The following is a 22,558-nucleotide window of genomic DNA, read 5'->3' as shown; positions in this document are numbered from 1 at the left end:
AGATATTCAACATCTCCAAACTTCATCATCTGTTAAAACATAACCAAAATGGTGGTGAGGTGGGTAATGCTGTAGAGAGGACAATGGGCATAAACCACATTATAAACCACACATTCAGGTGCCTGGTATATTAGAAACATAAATAATAATAGCAGCCAATATTCATTATGTCCATTATTTACCAGATACTCTTCTAAGATTTATATATATATATATATATGAATGCATTTAATACTAACAGTCCTGTATTACAGAGATTAGCATACTTTTCTTGCAAAGCACAGACAGCAAATATTTGGGGCCTCATAGTCCCACACAGTCCCTATCCTGACCACTCAGCTCTGCTGTTGTAAGTCAAAAGCATGGGCATATCTGTGTTTCAATACAACTGTATTTATAAAAACAAAAGGTGGCCCAGGTTTGGCCCATGGGCCGTAGTTTACCAACCCCTGCTTTGTGAATTGGGGGCTATTATTATCTCCGTTCCACAGAGGAGACAGCAGAGGCACAAAGGGATCAACTGTCAGCCCAAGAGTCCATGTGCAGTCTGACTATAAACTAGCCAGAATTGATGCTTGATACTTTTGAACTGTGGTGTTGGCAAAGATTCTTGAGAGTCCCTTGGATAGCAAGGAGATCCAACCAATCCATCCTAAAGGACATCAGTCCTGAATATTCATTGGAAGGAGCAATGCTGAAGCTGAAACTCCAATAATTTGGCCACCTGATGCTGGGAAAGATTGAAGGCAGGAGAAGGGGATGACAGAGGATGAGATGGTTGGATGGCATCACTGACTCAATACACATAAGTTTGAGTGAACTCCGGGAGTTGGTGATGGACAGGGAGGCCTGGCATGCTGCAGTCCATGGGGTTGCAAAGAGTCAGACATGACTGAGCGACTGAACTGAACTGAACTGAGAATCAACAATGAGCTCATAGCAGCTCACCATCTTTTTTTTTTTTTTTTTCTGGCTGTGCCAAAAGATATACAAGATCTTAGTTCCCTGAGCAGGGATCAAACCTGGGCCCCCTGCACTGGGAGCTCGAATTCTTAACCACTGGACCACCAGGGAAGTCCCTCACCATCCTTACTATATGCCTCACACCCAGTGCAGGTCCAGGTTTTCCTAACTCCAAAGGGGCTAGCCAGCCAACCAGTCACCAACACCCTCAGAGCTGCCCCAGAGGTTGAAGACTCAACTCTGATCCCCCCACCACCACTTCTTGCTCTGATATTCTTGGTTGAACTTCTCCCTGGACCCTCAATTCCGTTATTCTCTCCATTCCATCCAGATGGATTGACTTTTAATTGTATGCACTTTCTCTCCAGCCTATTTGGGAACCTGGATCATGCATATCACAAGTGCTCAACTCATATGTGTTGAATGTGTGTGTGAATCTGTCTACAGTGGGTTCTCCAGGCCATGACAGCCAGGGACTGAGGGCAGAGAAGAAAAAGGACTCACCAGTCCATGGCAGGTGCTGAGGGCTGCAGTCCCGACCCTGGTGCCCTGCTGCAGAACTGTGCCCCTGAGATGGCAGGGGGGCCCCGAGGAAGCCTCCATCTTCACATGGGAGAGGTTCCCGTATCTCCTCTCCACGATGTAGCTTTTGGAAAGTAATCCCTGATTGACCGTCAGGTTAAAGAACAAGTCCTTCTCATGGTGTGAAATTCTATAGTACACTCGGCCCTCTGGATCATCCAAATCTCTCTTTCTCCTGCCATTGGAGACAGAATGGTGCAAGCCGTAAGACAGAAAACGCCCGCTCGCGTCGACTCGGACAGGAGCCACCACGTGGTATTCTGGCAGGGCCTTGATAAAATGCTCTGGGGGCAAAAAGGAAACACAGAATAAGACAAAGAGATCCTTTCGACATGTACACACTGCTATGTTTAAAACGTATAACCAACAAAGTCCTACTGTAAATCACTGGAACTCACCTCAGTGTTATATGCAGCCTGGAAGGGAGGGGTATTTGGGGAGAATGGATACACATATATGTATGGCTGGGTCCCTTTGCTGTCCACCTAAACTATCACAACATTGTTAATCGGCTCTCCTCCAATATAAAATAACAAGTTAAAAAAAAAGAGAGAGAGAGAGAGACTAAGAGATCCCTGCTGAATCTATGGTTAAGACAAACACACTCCTGTTTGAACTTGGATTTTAGCCTGCTGATTTCAAAATCCTACTGTTGACCTGAAGTTTAGAGATTGTTTCCATGGTATGAACTCCGTCCACATCAAGTTCCCTAAACAACTCAGATCGACCCAGGGCTCTCTCACAGATGACAGGCAACTGTCTGAGCTGACATCAAGACATAGCTCTGGATGTCAGATATTTCACCTGAGACAGACTAAGACAAGAATTAATGCATGAGGAATATGGTTAGGAAAGTGGCGAGATCAGTATGGCAAACAGGAACATTTCAGGTCTAGAGTTCATTCATACAAATCACAGAGCTTCACCATTTATCATAAGGAATGTAAATGCCTCTAAAATTTTCAGTTAAGTCAGGTTGAAGGAAAAATGCAAAAGCACAGTAAACCCATCAAGTAGACCCTGAAAAACCTTGCATAGTTACAGCATAAGTGTTCTGTAATGTAACAATGAGTACGTAAAAGAACTTGGATGTTTCTTTTTTATTTTTATAAAATATACAAAATAAAACGGTAGATGAACATATCAGATTCAGAAGCATGAGGTCAAAATATAAAAATTTCCACTTTTTTATTGGAGCATAGTTGCATTCCAATGTTGTGTTAGTTTCTGCTACAGCAAAGTGAATCAGCTGTATGTATATATATGATGTGGTACATATATATACAATGGAAAATTACTCAGCCATAAGACGGAACAAAACTGTGCCATTTGCAGAGATGTGCATGGATCTAGAGAAGTAAATCAAAAATAGAAAAATAAATATTGTTTATTAACACATATATGTGGAATCTAGAAAACTGCCACTTCAAAAATGCAAGACATGAACACGTCTTCCTTTCTTCCACACATCAGAATGAACACATCTTTTGATTTCCTTAAATTGAAATCCCTACCACTGCCTCTTCACTTTCCTATTTGATAAAAACAAGAAATCTATTATATCTAGTGGAGAGTAAGCAGCAGGTTCCACATTACAGACTACCTAAGCAAGCCATTAACCACTTGAGCTGATAAACTAATCTTTTGCTTCAGGCCAAAAAAAAGTGGCAGTGGGGGGGGTGAGCGGGGGGTGGGGGGGTTGGCCGGGGGTGGCGGGGGGAGGGAGGAAGAAGAAAACAAAGGAGGGGAGGGAGAGGAACTAGGAGAGAGACAAAGGGGAAAAAAATTTTACTTTTCTGTTTCCACCTTCCAGCTGTACCCCTGCACTTTGTAACTTGTATTACTTTTTCAACTTATTTTCCCCAGCTAAAATGTCTTTTGCACTCTCTATCAAAATCTTATATTTAACATAATCTTATGCCTTTTCCGGAGAAGGCAATGGCACCCCACTCCAGTACCCTTGCCTGGAAAATCCCATGCATGGAGGATCCTGGTAGGCTGCAGTCCATGGGGTCGCTAAGAGTCGGACACGACTGAGCAACTTCATTTTCACTTTTCACTTTCATGCATTGGAGAAGGAAATGGCAACCTACTCCAGTGTTCTTGCCTGGAGAATCCCAGGGACGGGGGAGCCTGGTGGGCTGCCGTCTACGGGGTCACAAAGAGTCGGACACGACTGAAGTGACTTAGCAGCAGCAGCTTATGCCTTTTTAGCTTTCCTGGTGGCTCAGTGGTAAAGAACCCACTTGCAATGCACAAGATGCAGATTCAATCCCTGGGTGGGGAATATCCCCTGGAGAAGGAAATGGCAACCCACTCCAGTATTCTTGCCTGGGAAATTCCATGGACAGAGGAACCTGGCGGACTACAGTCCATGGGGTCACAAAAGAATTGGACACAACTGAGCAAAAACAACAATAACAACATGGTTTTTAAAAAAAAAAATTGGCCTCACCCTGTGGCATGTGGGAAATTAGTTCCCTAACTAGGGATTGAACCCATGCCCCCTGCATTGGAAAGCAGTCTTAACCTCTGGACCACCAAGGAAGTCCCAGCTTATGCTTATTTTTTAAAGTTTCAACTCAAATCCTCCCTCTTCTTTCTCCTAAAGTCCTTAAAGTTCTCTCTCTGTTCTGAACTGCCATGTCCTCATTTTCTGTAGCTCCCAGAACAGCCTAATTCTACAGAGCTGTTTGTTTATTATATTACTGATTCCCAAACCCTTTAGAGGTCAGAATCTTGCATATCACAAGTGCCCAACTCATTTGTGTGCGTGTAACACTGAACATATTTGTAGCTGACTATTCAAAAAACTGGACTTAATGGGATACAACTATAAAAGAGCTTTTTTTTTTTTTGCAGAAAACTCTCTTCAAACATACTTGTAGTTCATCTGTGCCTTGGATAAGTAAAATAAGAGAAAGATAAATACCATATGATCTTACTTATATATGGAACCTAAAAAACAAAGCAAATGAACAAACATAACAAAATGGAACAGACACACAGATACAGAGACAGAACAGGTGGTTGCCAGAGGGGAAGGGGGAAGGGGATGAGTGAAATAGGTGAGGGAGAGTAAGAGGTACAAACTTCCAGTTACCAAACGAGTCATGGGGAAGAAATACAGTGTGGGGAATATAGTCAATAATACTGTCATATCTTTGTACAGTGACAGATGGTAACTAGACCCACCAGTGATCATTTTGAAATGTATAGAAATATCATTGAATCACTATGTTATGTACCTGAAACTAACAGAGGTCAATTATACTTCAAAAAAAGAAGGAAAGAAAGAAAGAAGGAAACATGAGACAGAGAACAGCTTTCACTCCTAGGTACTAACAAAGTCTCAGTTTTTAAGAGTAAAAACTCCAGACTCCTTGCTTCTGACTGCAGTGACTAAGAGCCCCAGAGCACAGAGCAACACAAACCAACCTTAAAAACAATCCTCAGTGAAAAGTAAGAATAAAAACAACTTAATGCAGAGCCATTTACATTCAGGGAAAATACATGCAAAAACAGTAGTACAAGTTTCCCAGGCCAGGACATACACAACAAAAAAAACCACATATGGAACCCATTAAAACAGTTTTCTATGCAGAGGACTGAGAGTGGAGAATGGGGACCAAAAGGCATAAATAAACAAAACAAGAAAGGCATTTTGCACAAATTAATACTGTGAATGTACCATGAACTAGGAGTCTGATTGACTCAGGACTCTGTACTTCCTATCTCCAAGGACTATGTGGGCCTCGTAAGAATCAGAGCTTCACTGCCCTTTCGTGTTCAGACCTCAGGAAAGGAATGGCCAGGTTGGCTGAGGATGGATGTAGCTCTAGTATTTCCCTCCTGTTGCTCTCTTCTTCTATGATTCCGTGATATCTCTGGTTCCCCCAGGGTTGGTGCAGTGGAGAGCAGAATGGAGTAGAAAAAGTCTTATTCAACTGAATACAACCATCACCTTGCAATGGTACCCCTGTATGCTGATTCCTCTCAAGAGAAGCTTATGTACCTTCGAGGACCTGTCTCTAAAGATACATCCAAAGAATTAAACACGACAAGTATAAAATAAAAGACTAACTTGCCTGAACCCCAGCACCTATTGCCCAAAGAATAGAAAAGCAAATACATTTGCAGTTTTTGACCTAGTTGTTTTTGATCTACTGGGTTTTTTTAAGAGAGTCAGCATAAGCTGGCTGTGTAATAATATAATGATTAAAATTATAGTAACCATTTAATGAACACTTTCTAAAACTGTGCATGCGAGTGCGTTCAGTTGTGTCCGATTCTTTGAGACCCCATGCATTGTAGCCCACCAGGCTCCTCTGTCCATGGGATTTTCCAGGCAAGAATGCTGCAGTGGGTTGCCATTTCCTCCTCCAGGGGATCTTCCTGACAAGGATCAAACCCACATCTCCTGCACTGCAAGCAGATGCTTTACACTGAGCCACCAGGGAAGAATTTGCTACAATAGTGCTCATTTAATCCACACAAGACTCTGTGTCACAGATTCAGTTACTATCTTCATTTCATAAAAAAAGAAACAGAATCTAAGAGAGGTCACAGAGCCAATATGCAACAAACTTAGATTAAAATCTTGAGATTCCTATTTCAAAATCATGTTCTTAGCCTCCACACTTTGTGTACATAAGCACTTGCACTTGGCAGAGGGTACAGAGAGTAGAGGCGAGAACATTGCCCCCGAGGATGCTGCTGCTGCTGCTACTGCTAAGTCATATCAGTCTGTGCGACCCCATAGACGGTGATGATGTGACAAGAAAAGAACTGGCTGACTTCTTTGAGAGGCCTCAAGTCACTCAGCAGTAGATGGAGAAAATAACTGCTCCTTATCTGGTGAAGTAAGGGGAGATAAAATCACCTTCGCCCTTGATTTTACTGCAAAGGAGGTGGCTAAGCCACAGCAGCCAATAGATGTGGATGGAATTAGGAAGCTACTTAATGGAGTGTGTTTTATGTGGGCAGTCCAACTGCACTAGCCTCATCTATACAATGGGCATAAAAATAATAGTATCTTAGGGTGGTTGTAGGGCTTCCTTGGTGGCTCAGATGGTAAAGAATCTACCTGCAATGGGGAAGACCCGGGTTCGATCCCTGGGTTGGGAAGATCCCCTGGAGAGGGAAATGGCAACCCACTTCAGTATTCTTGCCTGGAGAATCCCCATGGACAGAAGAGCCTGGTGGGCTACAGTCCATGGGGTCGCAAAGAGTCAGACACAGCTGGGTGACTAAGCACAGCACACAGGTGGTTGTGACAGCTGGGGCTGGGGCGCTGGGATGACCCAGAGCGATGGTAGGGGAAGAGGTAATGCTCACTATCTAAGTACTAGCTACTCACTCTTGGTATTCAAGATAGAGACTTGGCTACTAGGGACCCCTGTGGCCTTAAATATATGTAAGCTCCAAGCAGAGATGGGGAGAGGCCCAAGCTCATCTTGGCTTCCTCTCAGTGGGCGTTTAGTTTGGAGGAGTAGTTAGCTATTGTCCTGGCCAACAGAAAGCAGAGCTCAGAAGGGATATGACAAAGATGGAGAAACAAGATGTCAAGGAATAAGAATAACTCCTACTTTTTTTTTTTTTTACCAATTCTATTATCAAACATGACATTTAGAGTATACCAAGAATCCCAGGGATGGGGGAGCCTGGTGGGCTGCCGTCTATGGGGTCGCACAGAGTCGGACACGACTGACGCGACTTAGCAGCAGCAGCAGCAGCAACTTGGTTTCATCTAATCCTCACAATTGTCTGGGATATTACTAACAGTGTTCCTTGTCTGAGCCTTCATTCCCACCTCTATAAAAAAGACAATAAAGAGGAGTACGGATTCAGGCTGGGACAACCTGAACCCAGAGCACACCCTCCTAACTTCTGCCCTCACTACTTCTCAAGGGTCTACCACTGAGAGCCAGAAGTCAAGAGGGGGGGCATCAACAAGGCTGTGGGTGGGACTAACACACGCCGTAATCACAGCACAGTCTGCACTAGGATTGGTGGGTGTAAAACACAAGCCACAAATACTTTGATTTGCCTTGTTTAAGATTAGATTTGAAACCCTAGGCCACAAGTTTAGATGATACTTCAGGAGAAACTTTGGGGAAAGCCTGTTGTTATAAGCACTTTTGAAAATACAAACTGCCAACCGACCTCTCTCTCAGAAAGGAGAGAGGTGAGAAATTATTGACCTGCCAGATTTTGTAAAATTTAAGTTAAATCTATACTTATTCTTTATATTTATTTCTATATGAGAGAACAATTGAATTTCTAAGACTCCTTCCTACAAAGGGCAATTGTATTACTTCCTGTAATAGTAGGAAGTTTATTTTCATAATTCTCTTCCATGTGTTGTTGTAACCTTTCAATTGTATTTTTATTATGGAAAACTACATACATGGAAAGGTTGTGGAGAATCGTACTGATTCAAAACTTTGACTCAAAGTTGTAAAATACACCAGAAGAAATTGAGTTTGCTCACCAGCCGTACATTAACTAACCCGCAGACAGTAAATGCTGATGAGAATGGAGACAAATCCCATATCAAAACTGTGAAGACTCTTCTTACGTTAAGATCTGAAATCATTTCCTCTTTACAGAAGTTATCTTTTGCAAATGGCATAAGCATATGATCATGACATTGGTCTTGAAACACACTGTAGCTCTCCCTCGGTTCTGCACAAGCCCATGCAGGAGATGGGCTTCATGGAGTTGCCAGCAGCAAAAGAGATCATGGAAGGACCCGTGACCTGTAAACAGTACAAGGCATATGAACCTGAGGGGAGATTGCCAGCTGCAGAAGAGAGGCAGTATGTTGTGCGCAAGATTAATATTTCCTATAGTTCTGATGTTGAAGCTGAAACTCCAATACTTTGGCCACCTGATGCGAAGAGCTGACTCACTGGAAAAGACCCTGATTCTGGGAAAGATTGAAGGCAGGAGGAGAAGAGGACGACAGAGGATGAGATGATTGGATGGAATCACCAACTCAATGGACATGGGTTTGGTTAAACTCCGGGAGTTGGTGATGGACAGGAAGGCCTGGCGTGCTGCGGTTCATGGGGCCGCAAAGAGTCAGACGTGACTGAGCGACTGAACTGAACTGAATGGTTCTGATACTAGGTTGGGAGCCTTGTAGAGGTCATCACACACTCGTGTATATCACCACTGAGCACTGAGGCAAGAATATTAGGCAGAGATTGTCCAATCTACCTGTTTGTAGTCCTAGAAAGTATTGGATTCATCTCCATGGTCCTTTCTACTTCCCTTGTGGTACAGTAGACAGGAAACTGCCTGCTAAGGCAGGGGACACAGGAAGCTCCCACTAAGCCCATATGCCACAACCACTGATCCTGTGCTCTGGAGCCTGCGAGCCACAACTGCTGAAGCTGCTGTGCCCTAGAGCTTGTGCTTCTCAACAGGAGAAGCCACCGCAAGGAGAAGCCCATACACGTCAACAAAGAGTAGTCCCCGCTCGCAGCAAGTAGAGAAAGCCCAGGCAGTAAAAGAGTCCCAGTGCAGCCAAAAATAAATAAATAAACAAAATTATTTTAAAAACAATAAAATGTTGACTCTCCTGCCCTGCCCCTGAGAACTAGAAGGAATGTTAATAGTCATCAAGGTTCTGAGTCTGCCTCCCACTGCGGGACCCTGTGTGATGCCCCTCAACCTGCTGCTGGAGTGGCAGTTAGCAGGTGCTCAATAAATGCATGTTGACTGACTGACCAACCAGACCTCCCATTCCTCATCTGCAGAAATAAAAAGGATGACAGTCATGATGTCTGAAGTAATTTCCAAGTTTAAAAGTTCCGAACTTGGGTGCAATTGAAAAATGTTGTCAGAGTGGAAATGGAACTGTTTAGAGATTGAGTAATTGTGAAGCAGCAGGCAGTAAGGCAAAGCCCTAGTCTTCTTATTTCTAGAAAGCTTTAAAGATTTCCTTTTCAGTGCAAATCAAATTTACACTGAGGTATCACCTCACGTGGGTTGGAATGGTCATCATTAAAATATACAAATAACAAATGCTGGAGAGGATGTGGAGGAAAAAGGAACCTTCCTACACTGCTGCTACGAATGTAAATTGGTGCAGCCACTACAGAAAACAGTCTGGAGGTTCCTCAAAAAACTAAAAATAGAGTTGCCATATGATCCAGCAATGCCACTCCTGGGGATATATCCAGACAAAAGTCTGAAAGGATACATGCACCCTATGTTCGTAGTAGCATTACTCACAAGACATGGAGACAACCTACATGTCCATCGACAGATGAATGGATAAAGAAAACCCAGGACACAGATACAATGGAATATTGCACGCATGTGTGCTTCATTGCTTGGTCGCAACCGACTCTTTGTGACCCCATGGACTGTAGCCCTCCAGGCTCCTCTGTCCATGGGATTTTCCAGCCAAGAATACTGGAGTGGGTTGCCATTTCCTCCTCCAGGGTGTCTTCCTGACCCAGGGATAGAACCCGACTCTCCTGGGTCTCCTGCATCACAGACAGATTCTTTACCACTGAGCCATGGGGAAGCCCACATATATACAATAGAATATTACTCAGCTATAAAAAAGAATGAACTAATACCATTTGTGGAGAAGGCGATGGCATCCCACTCCAGTACTCTTGTCTGGAAAATCCCATGGATGGAGGAGCCTGGTGGGCTGCAGTCCATGGGGTCGCAAAGAGTTGGACACAACTGAGTGATTTCACTTTCACTTTTCACTTTCCTGCATTGGAGAAGGAAATGGCAACCCACTCCAGTGTTCTTGCCTGGAGAATCCCAGGGACGGGGGAGCCTGGTGGGCTGCCATCTATGGAGTCGCACAGAGTCAGACACAACTGACTCAACTTAGCAGCAGCAGCAGCAATACCATTTGTAGCAACATGAATGGACCTGGAGCGTATCATACTAAGTGAAGTAAGTCAGAAAACAAATATCATCTGGAAGCACTTATAGGTGGAATCTGGGCTTCCCATGTGGCTCAGTAGTAAAGAATCCACCCGCCAATGTGGGAGATAAGGGTTTGATCCCTGGGTCAGGCAGACACCCTGGAGGAGGAAAGGGCAGCTCACTCCGGTATTCTTGCCTGTATATACTGCCATATATAGAGTAGCCTGGCAGTCTACAGTCTATGGGGTCACAAAGAGTTAGACACAACTGAGCAACTGAGCACTCACGCACATATGTGGAATCTAAAATATGACACAAATCAATCTATCGATGAAGCAGAAACAGACTCACAGACATAGAGAACAGACCCCAAAGAGGAATAGGGGGTGGATGGATTAGGAGTTTGGGATTAGCAGATGTAAATTATTATATATAGAATGAATAAACAACAAGGTCTTACTGTATAGGACAGTGAGCTGTATTCAATATCCTGTGATAAACCATAATGGAAAAGAATGTGGAACTGAATCACTTAGCTATACAGCAGAAACTAACACAACATGCAAATCAACTATACTTCAATTAAATAAATTTTTTAAAAAAGAATTTCCTTTTCTATCTAATTTACCTTCATTCTTATTCTCTCACTTATCTCTCTCTTTCTCTCTCTCTCTAAGTTCTAAATGGAAATCTGCTCAACGATGTCTCCTTTGCACCAAATGGGGATTACTTGTAAATCCACCAGTGAGTTGACTGAGAACAAATATTTTGGCTGAAAGACTTTTAAAAATCTGAATTTTTTCCTGGTTTTATTTTATTTTAAGCTATTACAAAATAATGGTTATATTCCCCTATGCTGTACAATATACCCTTGAAGTTTACTTATTTGATATATAGTAGTTTGTATCTCTTAATCCTACCCTTATCTTGCCCTACCCTCTTCTCTCTCCCCATTGGTAACCACTAATTCATACTCTATATTTGTGAGTCTGTTTCTGTTTTGTTATATTCAATCATTTTATTTTTTAGATTCCACATATAAGTGATATCATATGATGTTTGTCTATGTCTGATTTATTTCACTAAGCAAAATGTCCTCTAGGTCCATCCACATTGTTGCAAATGGCAAAATTTCGTTCTTTTTATGGCTGAGTAGTATTCCATTGTATCTATGTACCACATGTTTATCCATTCACCTACTGATGGACCCTTAGGTTTCTTCCATATCTCGGCTGTTATAAATAGTGTTGCTATGAACATTGGGATACATGTATCTTTTTGAACTAGTGTTTTCATTTTCTTCCAGTATTTTCCCAGGAGTGGAATTCCTAGATCATAAGGTAGTTCTATTTTTATTGTTTTGAGAAATCTCCATACCATTTTCCACAGTGGCTGTACCAATTTATGTTATTACTAACAGAAATCAGGCCTGGGTGTTCTTTGGAAGGAATGATGCTAAAGTTGAAACTCCAGTACTTTGGCCACCTCATGCGAAGAGTTGACTCATTGGAAAAGAATCTGATGCTGGGAGGGATTGGGGACAGGAGGAGAAGGGGACGACAGAGGATGAGATGGCTGGATGGCATCACTGACTCGATGGACGTGAGTCTGAGTGAACTCTGGGAGTTGGTGATGGACGGGGGGCCTGGCATGCTGCGATTCATGGGGTCACAAAGAGTCAGACACGACTGAGCAACTGAACTGAACAGTATACAAGGATTCCCTTTTCTCCACATTCTCACCAACATTTATGACTTGCTGACTTTATGACGATAGCTATCCTGAAAGGTGTGAGGTGACGTCTCATTGCAGTTTTGGTGTGCATTTCTCTGATGATCTATGATGTTGAGCATCTTTTTATGTGCCTGTTGGCCATCTATATACCTTTCTTAGAAAAAACATATATTCAAGTCTTCTGCCCATTTTTTGGTTGTTTGCTTTTTTTATATAGAGAGTAATATTTATATGTGTATATATTTGGATTTTAACCCTATCAGTTATAGCATTTGCAAATATTTTCTCTCATTCAGTCGATTGTCTTTCATTCTGTTGATGCCTTCCTTTGCTGTGCAAAAGCTTTTAAGTTTAATCAGGTCTCATTTGTTTGCTTTTGCTTTTGTTTCTTTTGCCTTAGGAGACATATCTGAAAAAATATTTCTATGGTTTATGTCAAAGAGTGTTCTGCCCATGTTCTCTTCTAGAAGTTGAATGGCTTCAAATCTGACATTTAGGTCTTTAACTAAAATCGAAAAAATTTTTGGAAATTATTTTTAATATCCATGCATCACCAATAAGCTCAGAGTACTGTACAGCTCTTTTTTGGTATCAACCCCTCTCAGCACACAACCCTAAAGGTGACTTATCTCTTGCATTCCAGAGAGGAGAAAGCAAGTCCCAATGGAGTCTGCTCCACACTAAGCTGAATTCACTTACAAAGAAGATGTGGAGCAAGCAGAGCTGAAAACCAGCCCAGGAGAATGTGTGGTTTTGAACCAAACCATCTCCAAATGCCCTGGGAAGTGCTCGCAAGCTTTGTTTGTGCTGCCAGCAAAAGACTTTTCATAAAAGGGCTGTTTTTCAAAGAACAACAAACGCTGCTATTTTAAACTTGGGGGTGGGAGATCGATCTGGACCTGGACCATTTACACAAGCGAGTGCTGGCTGACTGACATCTCACCCCAGTGTCTGCAGCTCCGGCTTCCAAGGAAAGCAAAGGGTCCCGCTTCTGATGGCTCTGGAAGTCAGCATATGAGCTCTCCAGCTGTAGCTGAACTTTGCAAAGTAGGCAGAAATCCTCAACAAGGTCAGACTGGTGATGTTTACCACCCAAGTGGTCTTGGGGATTAAAGGGGGCCAGGAAGCTACAGAAGACTTGAGCACAGTCAGCAGACACAGGACTTAATGGACACTAAACCCCATGCTCTGTGGATGTGTGTGTGTGTGTGTGTTTATGTTGTCCCTATTATTGCTCTAGGACAATGCTGCTTGACTGTAAGAAGCCAGCCGCTGGAGTCAGGCTACCTGGGTTTACAGCCTCATTTCACCATAGCTAAGCCCATAAACTCCCCAGGTTTCAGCTTCCTTGTGTGTAAAGCAGAGGTGGTAACAAAGGTGCCTGCACCCAGGAGGCTGTTGTCAGCAGTCAAGAGGCTGACACACCAGAGTGCTCCCACATCCAACCACACCGGCCATGGCTGCTGCCATGAGTGTTGGCTCTCAGAAGCCCAATGAACTGCCCACCAAATGGGAATGTGTGTCTGGCCTTCGCAAATCCAATGAAAAGGCAGAGACGACAACACCATCCTGCTCAGGATGTTAGATTTTAAAAATATGTAATAATAATAATAACAACAACAACGAGTATAATCACCAATTTCCATCACAACTCCAGTGCTTTCTCTCGCATTATAGAGATTCATGAAATTCTGGAAGAGAAGCAGCCAGAGGCGATCAGCAAGACAGAACAGGGAAAGGTGAGCCCCTACGGTAGGACATTTTCTCTAAAAGGGCTGTTATTTTTACAACACAGCCCTAAATCTTTCCAGGAAAGGAAAACACAGCCAAGCTCACTCAGCAGGGGGCGGGGGGGGGGGGGGCGGAATCGCATTTCCCCTCCCCTCACCAGAAGTTTCAAACTAACTAGAAACATGGCAATGACTGCCAGCGGCCGGTTGGAACTTTAATTTTTTTTTAAAAAAAAAAGTCATTTTCTGCGTTCAGAGTCTGAAAAACAAGGATTGAAACAGTTCAGTGTTCAGAGGAGAAAAAGGCGGTAAGGGGTTACCAGCTAACTCTAGAGTCTTCGCAGCAGCATCCTTCGTGTATAAGAGTCCCGACCTTCGGTTTCCGTAAGAAGGACTCGACACGTTAAGCACTGAATTCCGAGATGCCCAGGGTTACCCAGCTCCCAGCCCAGATTTCTTTGCAACTCAGCCAAACGGCTTTGCGGAGTTCAGCTGAGTGGGGGAAGGGAAGAAAAGAGCAACCAACTTTGCACGCGTCTTAGCCTGCGGTTTTCAAAGGAAATAAAGAAAAGACACTAACCTTGCCTCTTGTCTGGGAAGCGCACCGGGCCCGGCTGAGGTTGTCGCCCATAGCAAAGGGCCCCCAGGTTCAGGAGCTGAGCCACCACGGAGAGCTTTGCAAGCCAGCTCCTCTGGGCACATGGCATGATTCAGTCGTTGGGGAGAAGAAAAGTCAACAAGTTGTAGCTCTCAGCTCAAGAAATCAAGTCCTCGCCCGTGGCCAAGCAGGAAGATGCAGGGGTGCATGGTCCAGGAGTGGGGAGAGGGAGGCTGCAAGGCTGCCCACGGGCTCCCTTTGCTTTTTTTAAGCAGAAAGGGGCTTGTTACCTTTCCGTCCCCTCCCTCCTCCTGAAAGGGGAGTGATTCAGCTGACAGCGTCTGCTTTCCGCGGGCTGTGGAATGGGTCCGAGCGGGAGGCCGCAGCCCACCCCCGATCCCCACCCCCGATCCCCACCCCTCTGCCTTGGGCGCCCGGCCTCCTTCAAGCCAGCCCCGCGCATCTTCCTCCGGCACTCCCACCCCCGCGCTCCACAGCCCCGCCCAGAGCCCGACCGAGCCGGCCAAATAGGGGAGCTCAGGGAGAGTCACCCTGGGCGTGACCGCGAGTGAGAGGCCCCCAGGCCAGTCCATACACGAGGAAAACATTGAAGGCAGAGATGGGGTAGAGGGGACCCCACTCCCTGACCCTCCTCAGCTCAGTGCTGCCCCCTCTCCGCCCTTTCTCCTCCCCGTTCCTGAACTTTTCCTACCCCTACCAAGCCTCCTCCGCCGGCCCTCTGTCTCCAAGATTCTCTTCCAGGGCCGGCTAGGGCTTACCTTTCAAAAAAAATAACAAGCAGTTTTTCCCTTTGCCCGGTTACACAAAGGGAAATGGTGTGTTCATACGCTAGTGCAACCCTGGACAAGACTCTGTGCCATGAGGTGATGGGACCAAAGGACCAGGAACAGCTTGGAGTCTGCAGGCCTCTTTGGGGCTTTTCTAATCTTCCTAAGCCCACCTCTACTCACCCAAAAGGAAACCGGAAGAGTAGAGGAAGTCAGTCAGCCCCAAAAGGTGTCCAAGTGTTTCTCCAGTTTACCTGCAGGTAGAAGGCGAAGCCATCCAGAGGCTCAAGCTTTACATCAATGAGCCTGCTGCAAACTAGGGTGCTTGCCAGGCATCCTGAAAATTTCCTGGGATAATCCACTCAAGATTTTGCACCTCAGGGCTGAAACAGGCCTCTTTATTCCATTCAGGAGGAATTTGGCTCCTTACTGGTTCTCTGTGGCTTCCTGCACCCATATGTGTTCAGTGAGTGGAGTGGGTACCAACTCATCTAGCCCAGGGCCAAGCAGTGAGCCAAGCAAAAGGGGGTGCTCACAGACCCGGGGTGGGTAGTTTGAAGGACTTTAGACTGGATACATACATACCACATTTCTTGTTATTGCCATTACAAATGCCCATAAGTTTGGCAACATTAAACAACACAAATTTAGTGTCTTACAGGTCTGGAGGTCAGAAGTCTGAGATGGGTCTTGCTGGGCTAAATCAAGGTTAACACAGCCACATTCCTCACTGAAGGCTGTTTCCTTGCCTTTTCTGGGTTCTAGAGAGTACATCATGAGAAACCTGGGCTGGAAGAAGCACAAGCTGGAGTCAAGGTTGCCGGGAGAAATATCAATAACCTCAGATATCCAGATGACACCACCCTTATGGCAGAAAGTGAAGAGGAACTGAAAAGCCTCTTGATGAAAGTGAAAGAGGAAAGTGAAAAAGTTGGCTTAAAGCTCAACATTCAGAAAACGAAGATCATGGCATCTGGTCCCATCACTTCATGGGAAATAGATGGGGAAACAGTGGAAATAGCGTCAGACTTTATTTTTTTGGGCTCCAAAATCACTGCAGATGGTGATTGAAGCCATGAAATTAAAAGACGCTTACTCCTTGCAGGGAAAGTTATGACCAACCTAGATAGCATATTCAAAAGCAGAGACATTACTTTGCCAACAAAGGTCCATCTAGTCAAGGCTATGGTTTTTCCAGTAGTCATGTATGGATGTGAGAGTTGGACTGTGAAGAAAGCTTAGTGCCGAAGAATTGATGCTTTTGAACTGTGGTGTTGGAGAAGACTCTTGACTTGTGGTGTTGGAGAAGACTCCTTGGACTGCAAGGAGATCCAACCAGTCCATTCTAAAGGAAGATCAGTCCTGGGTGTTCTTTGGAAGAATGATGCTAAAGCTGAAACTCCAGTACTTTGGGCACCTCATGTGAAGAGTTGACTCATTGGAAAACACCCTGATGCTGGGAGGGATTGGGGGCAGGAGGAGAAGGGGACGGCAGAGGATGAGATGTCTGGATGGCATCACCGACTCGATGGACGTGAGTTTGAGTGAACTCCGGGAGTTGGTGATGGACAGGGACGCCTGGCATGCTGCAATTCATGGGGTCTCAAAGAGTCAGACACGAATGAGCTACTGAACTGAATTGAGAGGCTGCCCAAATTTCTTGGCTCATGGCCATCTTCTCCCATTTTCAAAGACAGTAAGGGCCAGTTGGATCTCTTAAGTCACATCATCCTGACACTACCTCTTTTTCCTCCCTTTTCCATGTCTAAGGACTTTTGTGATTGCATTCTAAAGCCACCCAGATCATCCAGGTTCATCTTTTTATGAAAAGTCAGCTGATTGTTGCTATTGTTCAGTCACTTAGTCATGTGTGACTCTTTGTGACACTGTGGACTGTACATCAGGCTCTTCTGTCCACCATCTCCTGAAGTTTGCTCAAATTCATGTCCATTGAGTTGTGATGCTATCTAACTATCTCATCCTCTGCCTCTGCCTTCTTATTTTGCCCATCATCTTTTCCAGTGAGTCGGCTCTTTGCACCAGGTAGCCAAATGGAAGAACTTCACATCAGTCCTTCTAATGAACATTCAGGATTGATTTCCTTTAGGATTGACTGGTTTGATCTCCTTACAGCCCAAGTGACTCTCAAGAGAGATGATTAGCAACTTTAATTCTATCTGCAACTTTTATCCTCCTTGCCATACAACATTACATGTTAAGTTGTGCTGTCATAGATCAGTCATAGAACTGCTCTGAGCCTCTGTTCCTTTCATATAAATATTAGTTAAGAAGAGCATAACTTTAGTCCAAAGGAGATTCAGATAAGACATGCATGTCTAGTGAAATGTCATGAAGACCCAACAGAAAGGCAATTGCAAGGGTGTTGAAGAACCATTTTGGGCTAGAACTCTTTTCTTTCCCTTTTGTCCTCTTCCCCTTGTCCTTCTTCTCCTCCTCTTCTTCCTCCTTCTGTTTCTTCTTCTTGTAATAGCAAGCAGAGTCTCACCTGAAGGGTGAGGAAAAAGAGTTTCCTACTGGCATTTAAGACCAGAGATGCTGCTAAACCTTCTGCAAAGCATAGACTTCTCTCCAATATTGCCAATAGTGCCGAGGTTGAGATAACTTTTTCTAGATACGTGTACAGCAGTCAGAGTTCTTTTATACTCTTTGCCATTAAAAGAATTTTTTTTCTGGAGTAATCACTTACTGGATTTCACTTCTGGAGTTCACTTACAATGCTGTGTGAGTTTCAGGTATACAGCAGAGTGTTTCAGTTATACATATACCTACATTTATTATTTTTCAGTGTCTTTCCTATTTCTCTTTTTTCCTTCTTTTTCCCCAAGTGCTGTTGAAGAGACTCACATAATTGTCCCTAGTGGTGCAACGGCCAGTTCATCTCTCCAACTTCAGCAAGTTTTCAACATGGCTCAGCACAGATATGCATCCTGCTGCTGTTCTAAGACCGAGTTCCTCTTACTCTCTCCAGAATTTACGAGATTCCTCCAAAGCCAGCTGTTACCTGGGAGCAGAGGGAAGAATTAACCCTCCTCTTGTCAATGGGAAAAGGAAACAGATCCTTTTGGTGACCAAGGGTGTAGCAGCAAAAGAGCTCACAGTCTTTCCTGATGTGTCCTTGAAAGAGAGTACAGCTGTGAAGCAGCGCATTGTCTCCTAAACCTCCCATGACTGATGCAAATATGCTCCCACTGAAGAAAAACTATAAACACATACAGAATGCCAGCGTTATTTAAGAGGTCGGGACAGCAAACACAATATTTATCACAAGCTATTTACTGGGCATTGTCCTGTATCTGTATTATTTTATTTAATCTTCACAAAACCACATTCATTAGACAGGTACTATTATTAGCCTTGATTTGTGGATGAGAAAACACACACTGAAAGGTTACATAACTTGCCTAGGATCACATCACTATGAAGTAGAAAATCAGGGTGAAGCAGTGAAGGTAAGAAAAAATGAAGACTTAGCCAAGATGCTAAGTAGAACCAAATATAGATGTATCTTACCTACTTGCAGTATCTTCATCCACAAGGTGTGGAGGGACTGATACTGACGTACAGACATCACCAATGTGTGCCAGGTAGTGGTTCAGTTTGTAAGTAAAGTGTTTTCCATGTAAAAATACAAATTGAGTCAAAAGATAAAATGCCTCACAAAGAGTTCCCTCTGTTACATAGGCAAACAGCAAAGTTCATACTTCCCTTAAAAAGGCATAACAAAGTTCATACTTTCCTTTAAAACCTCTAGAAGAACAAGGGATGGCTGAAATTCAAGGAACATTAGCTCAAGGCATTTTTCACAGTTCTTATTAACACTGGAAAGACAAAAGAAACTGACATAGACCAAGAAGACCAACTCTGACTTGGCCCCAAGAATCACAAATTAATACTACAAAAAGAGAATTAACATCTGTTAACCCTACCTTAATACCACCATCACCACCACTTCATAATGACAATCATGCTATCATGCTCTATAGTTTACAAGATTCCTTTAGTAAGCCAAGTCAGAGGATGAAAGGGAGAAAAGTCTTCCTCTGAACTTTTCAAGCATAGTTAGACCTTAACTCTGCTTGGAAGTCAAAAAACAATGTCTTCAAAAATCATACATTTTAATATTGCTGTCACATGTACTATTTTCTTTTAAACCTCTCTGCATTCCTTCAAAGTAGATGGAGATGGTATTTGAAACCCTCGGGATTATCAGTTCACTTCTATTTTTCCACCTACTTGTAGTCAGTGTATAATTTTATCAATAATCAGCACTGCCCATTCCCATCACCAAGAGAGCCTGTCTTCCTCGCTCAGCCTGAAGCTCCTGGAACCTACTTGGCTCTGTATTAAATGAATGCCATTGAACCATTCTTCAGACATTGTAATTGTTCCATTTGACTAAAGAAACAATGTCATGTCAATGCCCCTTTTAAAGCCATGGCTGAAAAGGCTATGGATCCCTGATTAATGAAACATATTATTGGCTGAAAGAAAAGAGCACGTCTCAGAAAAAAATTGTGTAGCACTTGAATCAGAATGCTGCAGCAAATTGAATCTAAAGTTAGTTTGGAATCATCTTAAGCCTAATCAAAATGAAACATAACAAGGGTTTATTGTGGTTGATGGAAGGAGATCTACATGGGTCATAGGTCAGAGGGAATCCAGGTGAGGTGAGGGGGGATATGGCGTTGCCTGGTAAAAGATATCAGAACCTCAGCAGTGTAAAGAGAGTATCCCTGTAGGATAGCTGCCCAGGACATGTATCAGAACCACGGAAGAGGGAGAAGGGCACCCACCTAAGAGCTGATGCCCCAGCAGAGTGTTGAAATACTGGCAGGGTAGTGGAATGATGATGGCAACTGAGGCAGTGACTGGAGAGTATTTAGATGCAGGGGGATTGATCAAATATGTTAACAGAACAAGGATAATGAAAGTCAAGTTTCTCACTGCCAGTGAAGAGAAGTAACTGTAAGAAGAAAGAGAAGAGCAGAATGAACCCAGGGATGCTGTTTTGTAACTGAATCCATGGTTGGAACCCATAGTTGTTGATGTCTGTATAGATGTGTGCAGAAATAAAGATATGATTGTGTGAAAGTGTTATATATATGTGTATATGCATATATATATATATATATATATATATTCCCTAGGCCTGTCCATTTGAATATGTTGGAGCAACAATACCCCAAAAACAATGAGTGCATCTGACACCCAGGTCTTAAATTCTAAAAATACCATTTCCCCCTAAAAGAACTAAGAATCCTTAAAGAAATGACTGATTTCAAAACTAAAACTTGGTAAAAACAGATCAGCCTGAATTGTTCCAAAAAAATTTATTGTTCAAAAAACAAACAGAAACAGCCAATAACAAGGAAAGACTCAAAGAAAGATGAGGGCACATCAAAAGAAGAGATAAGCTGGCCTGAAACAGTGTCCACTAGCCAAATCTAAGAAAGTTTAAGCAAAAGTACACAATAGTAATAAATTATTAGACATATAATAAAATAAGAACCTCAAATCCATTCTGATACAAATAGATAAATGAATAGAAAGAAAGGTCAATGAGGAATGGAAACTTTATATAATTTTATGTTGCTGCTGCTACTGCTGCTAAGTCGCTTCAGTCCTATCCGACTCTGTGCGACCCCATAGACGGCGGCAACTCGCTAGGCTGCCCCGTCCGTGGGATTCTCCAGGCAAGAACACTGGAGTGGGTTACCATTTCCTTCTCCAATGCATGAAAGTGAAAAGAGAAAGTGAAGTTGCTCAGTCGTGTCCGACTCTTAGCAACCCCATGGACTGCAGCCCACCAGGCTCCTCCGTCCATGGGATTTTCCAGGCAAGAGTACTGGAGTGGGTGGGGTGCCATTGCCTTCTCCGAATTTTATGTTACCTCCTCCCAAATATTTATTATGAAGTACTCGAAGAGTAGACTGCAAAAGCCTAGCAGGTATCAACTTACTTGAGTTAACAAAATAAGCAGAATCAGCAATGTGGAAAATCAAAGCTGTGCACTACCTGATAGGCTTCAGTGAGAACATGACTTCTGTGAAATCTCTGCCAGAGTTACATAGCCTGAATATAACAAGAAGAAAACATCAGACAAACCAAAATTGAGGGACATTCTACAAAACAGCTGGCTTTTTATCTTCAAAAGCCCACGAAAGTCAAAGGAAAACTGAAAACCTCTTCTAGATTGAAGGAGATCAAAGAGATTTGACAACTAAATCCAACACATGAGTCTGAATAGGATCCTTTGCTTACAAAAGACATTGTTGGATCAATTAGTGAAACTTGAAAGAGGACAGAGGATTGGATAGTAGTATTGTTTCATTTAATTTTCTGAATGTGATGTGGTTTTGTAGAAGAGCTTCCTTGTTTTTTAGAGGTACACCTTAAAGTATATGAAAGTGATGGGGCATCTAGCTGATAAATTCCTCATCAATAATTTAGAACACAAAATGTTTTTTGCTTTTTTTAACTTTCAACTTTTGTGTAAGTTTGAGAATGATTCTAAATAAAAAACATCAAATGTAACAGTCTATTCTCATTCGTTATTTAACACTTGGTGGTGATGCTATAGAATTGGAAATTAGAGAAGCCTAACAATGAGAAGTTAGATGACACCACCCTCCTGGTAGAAAGTGAAGAGGAACTAAAGAGCCTCTTGATGAAGGTGAAATAGGAGAGTGAAAAAGCTGGCTTAAAACTCAACATTCAAAAAACTGAGATCATGGCATCCAGTCCCATCACTTCATGGCAAATAGATGGGGAAAAAGTGAAAATATTGACAGACTACTTTCTTGGGCTCCAAAATCACTGTGGATAGTGACTGCAGCCATGAAATTAAAAGATGCTTGCTCCTTTAAAGAAAAGCTATGACAAACCTAGACAGTGTATTAAAAAGCAGAGACATCACTTTGCCAGCAAAGATCCGTCTAGTTAAAGCTATGGTTTTTCCAGTAGTCATGTATGGATGTGAGAGTTGGACCATAAAGAAGGCTGAGCACTGAATAATTAAAATAATTGATGCTTTCAAACTATGGTTCTGGAGAAGACTCTTGAGAGTCTCTTGGATAGCAAGGAGATCAAATCAACCAATCCTAGAGGAAATCAACCCTGAATTTTCACTGGAAGGACTGATGCTGAAGCTGAAGCGCCAATATTTTGGCCACCTGATGCAAAAAGTGGACTCCATTGGAAAAGCCCCTGATACTTGGAAACACTGAGGGCATGAGGAG

The 22,558-nt window shown here is 43.2% G+C and overlaps 1 protein-coding gene across 1 annotated transcript in view; it reads right to left on the bottom strand.

Moving 5' to 3' along the window:
- ADAMTS12 (ADAM metallopeptidase with thrombospondin type 1 motif 12) overlaps positions 1-14,917 on the bottom strand; it is a 380,497-nt gene extending 365,580 nt beyond the window's left edge. Inside the window, exons 1-2 of the mRNA XM_006071881.4 lie at positions 14,494-14,917; positions 1,468-1,829 (exon numbers count right to left, since the gene is read on the bottom strand). Of these exons, the coding sequence (XP_006071943.3) occupies positions 1,468-1,829; positions 14,494-14,620 (489 nt within the window). The 5' untranslated portion in view covers positions 14,621-14,917. The remainder of the gene's footprint in view (positions 1-1,467; positions 1,830-14,493) is intronic.
- Positions 14,918-22,558: the final 7,641 nt, after the last annotated feature.

Source organism: Bubalus bubalis, chromosome 19 (genome assembly GCF_019923935.1).
Source record: "Bubalus bubalis isolate 160015118507 breed Murrah chromosome 19, NDDB_SH_1, whole genome shotgun sequence".
Taxonomy (NCBI): domain Eukaryota; kingdom Metazoa; phylum Chordata; class Mammalia; order Artiodactyla; family Bovidae; genus Bubalus; species Bubalus bubalis.
The sequence above is the reverse complement of the archived record's forward strand: the minus strand, read 5'-3'. Positions and strand labels throughout refer to the sequence as shown.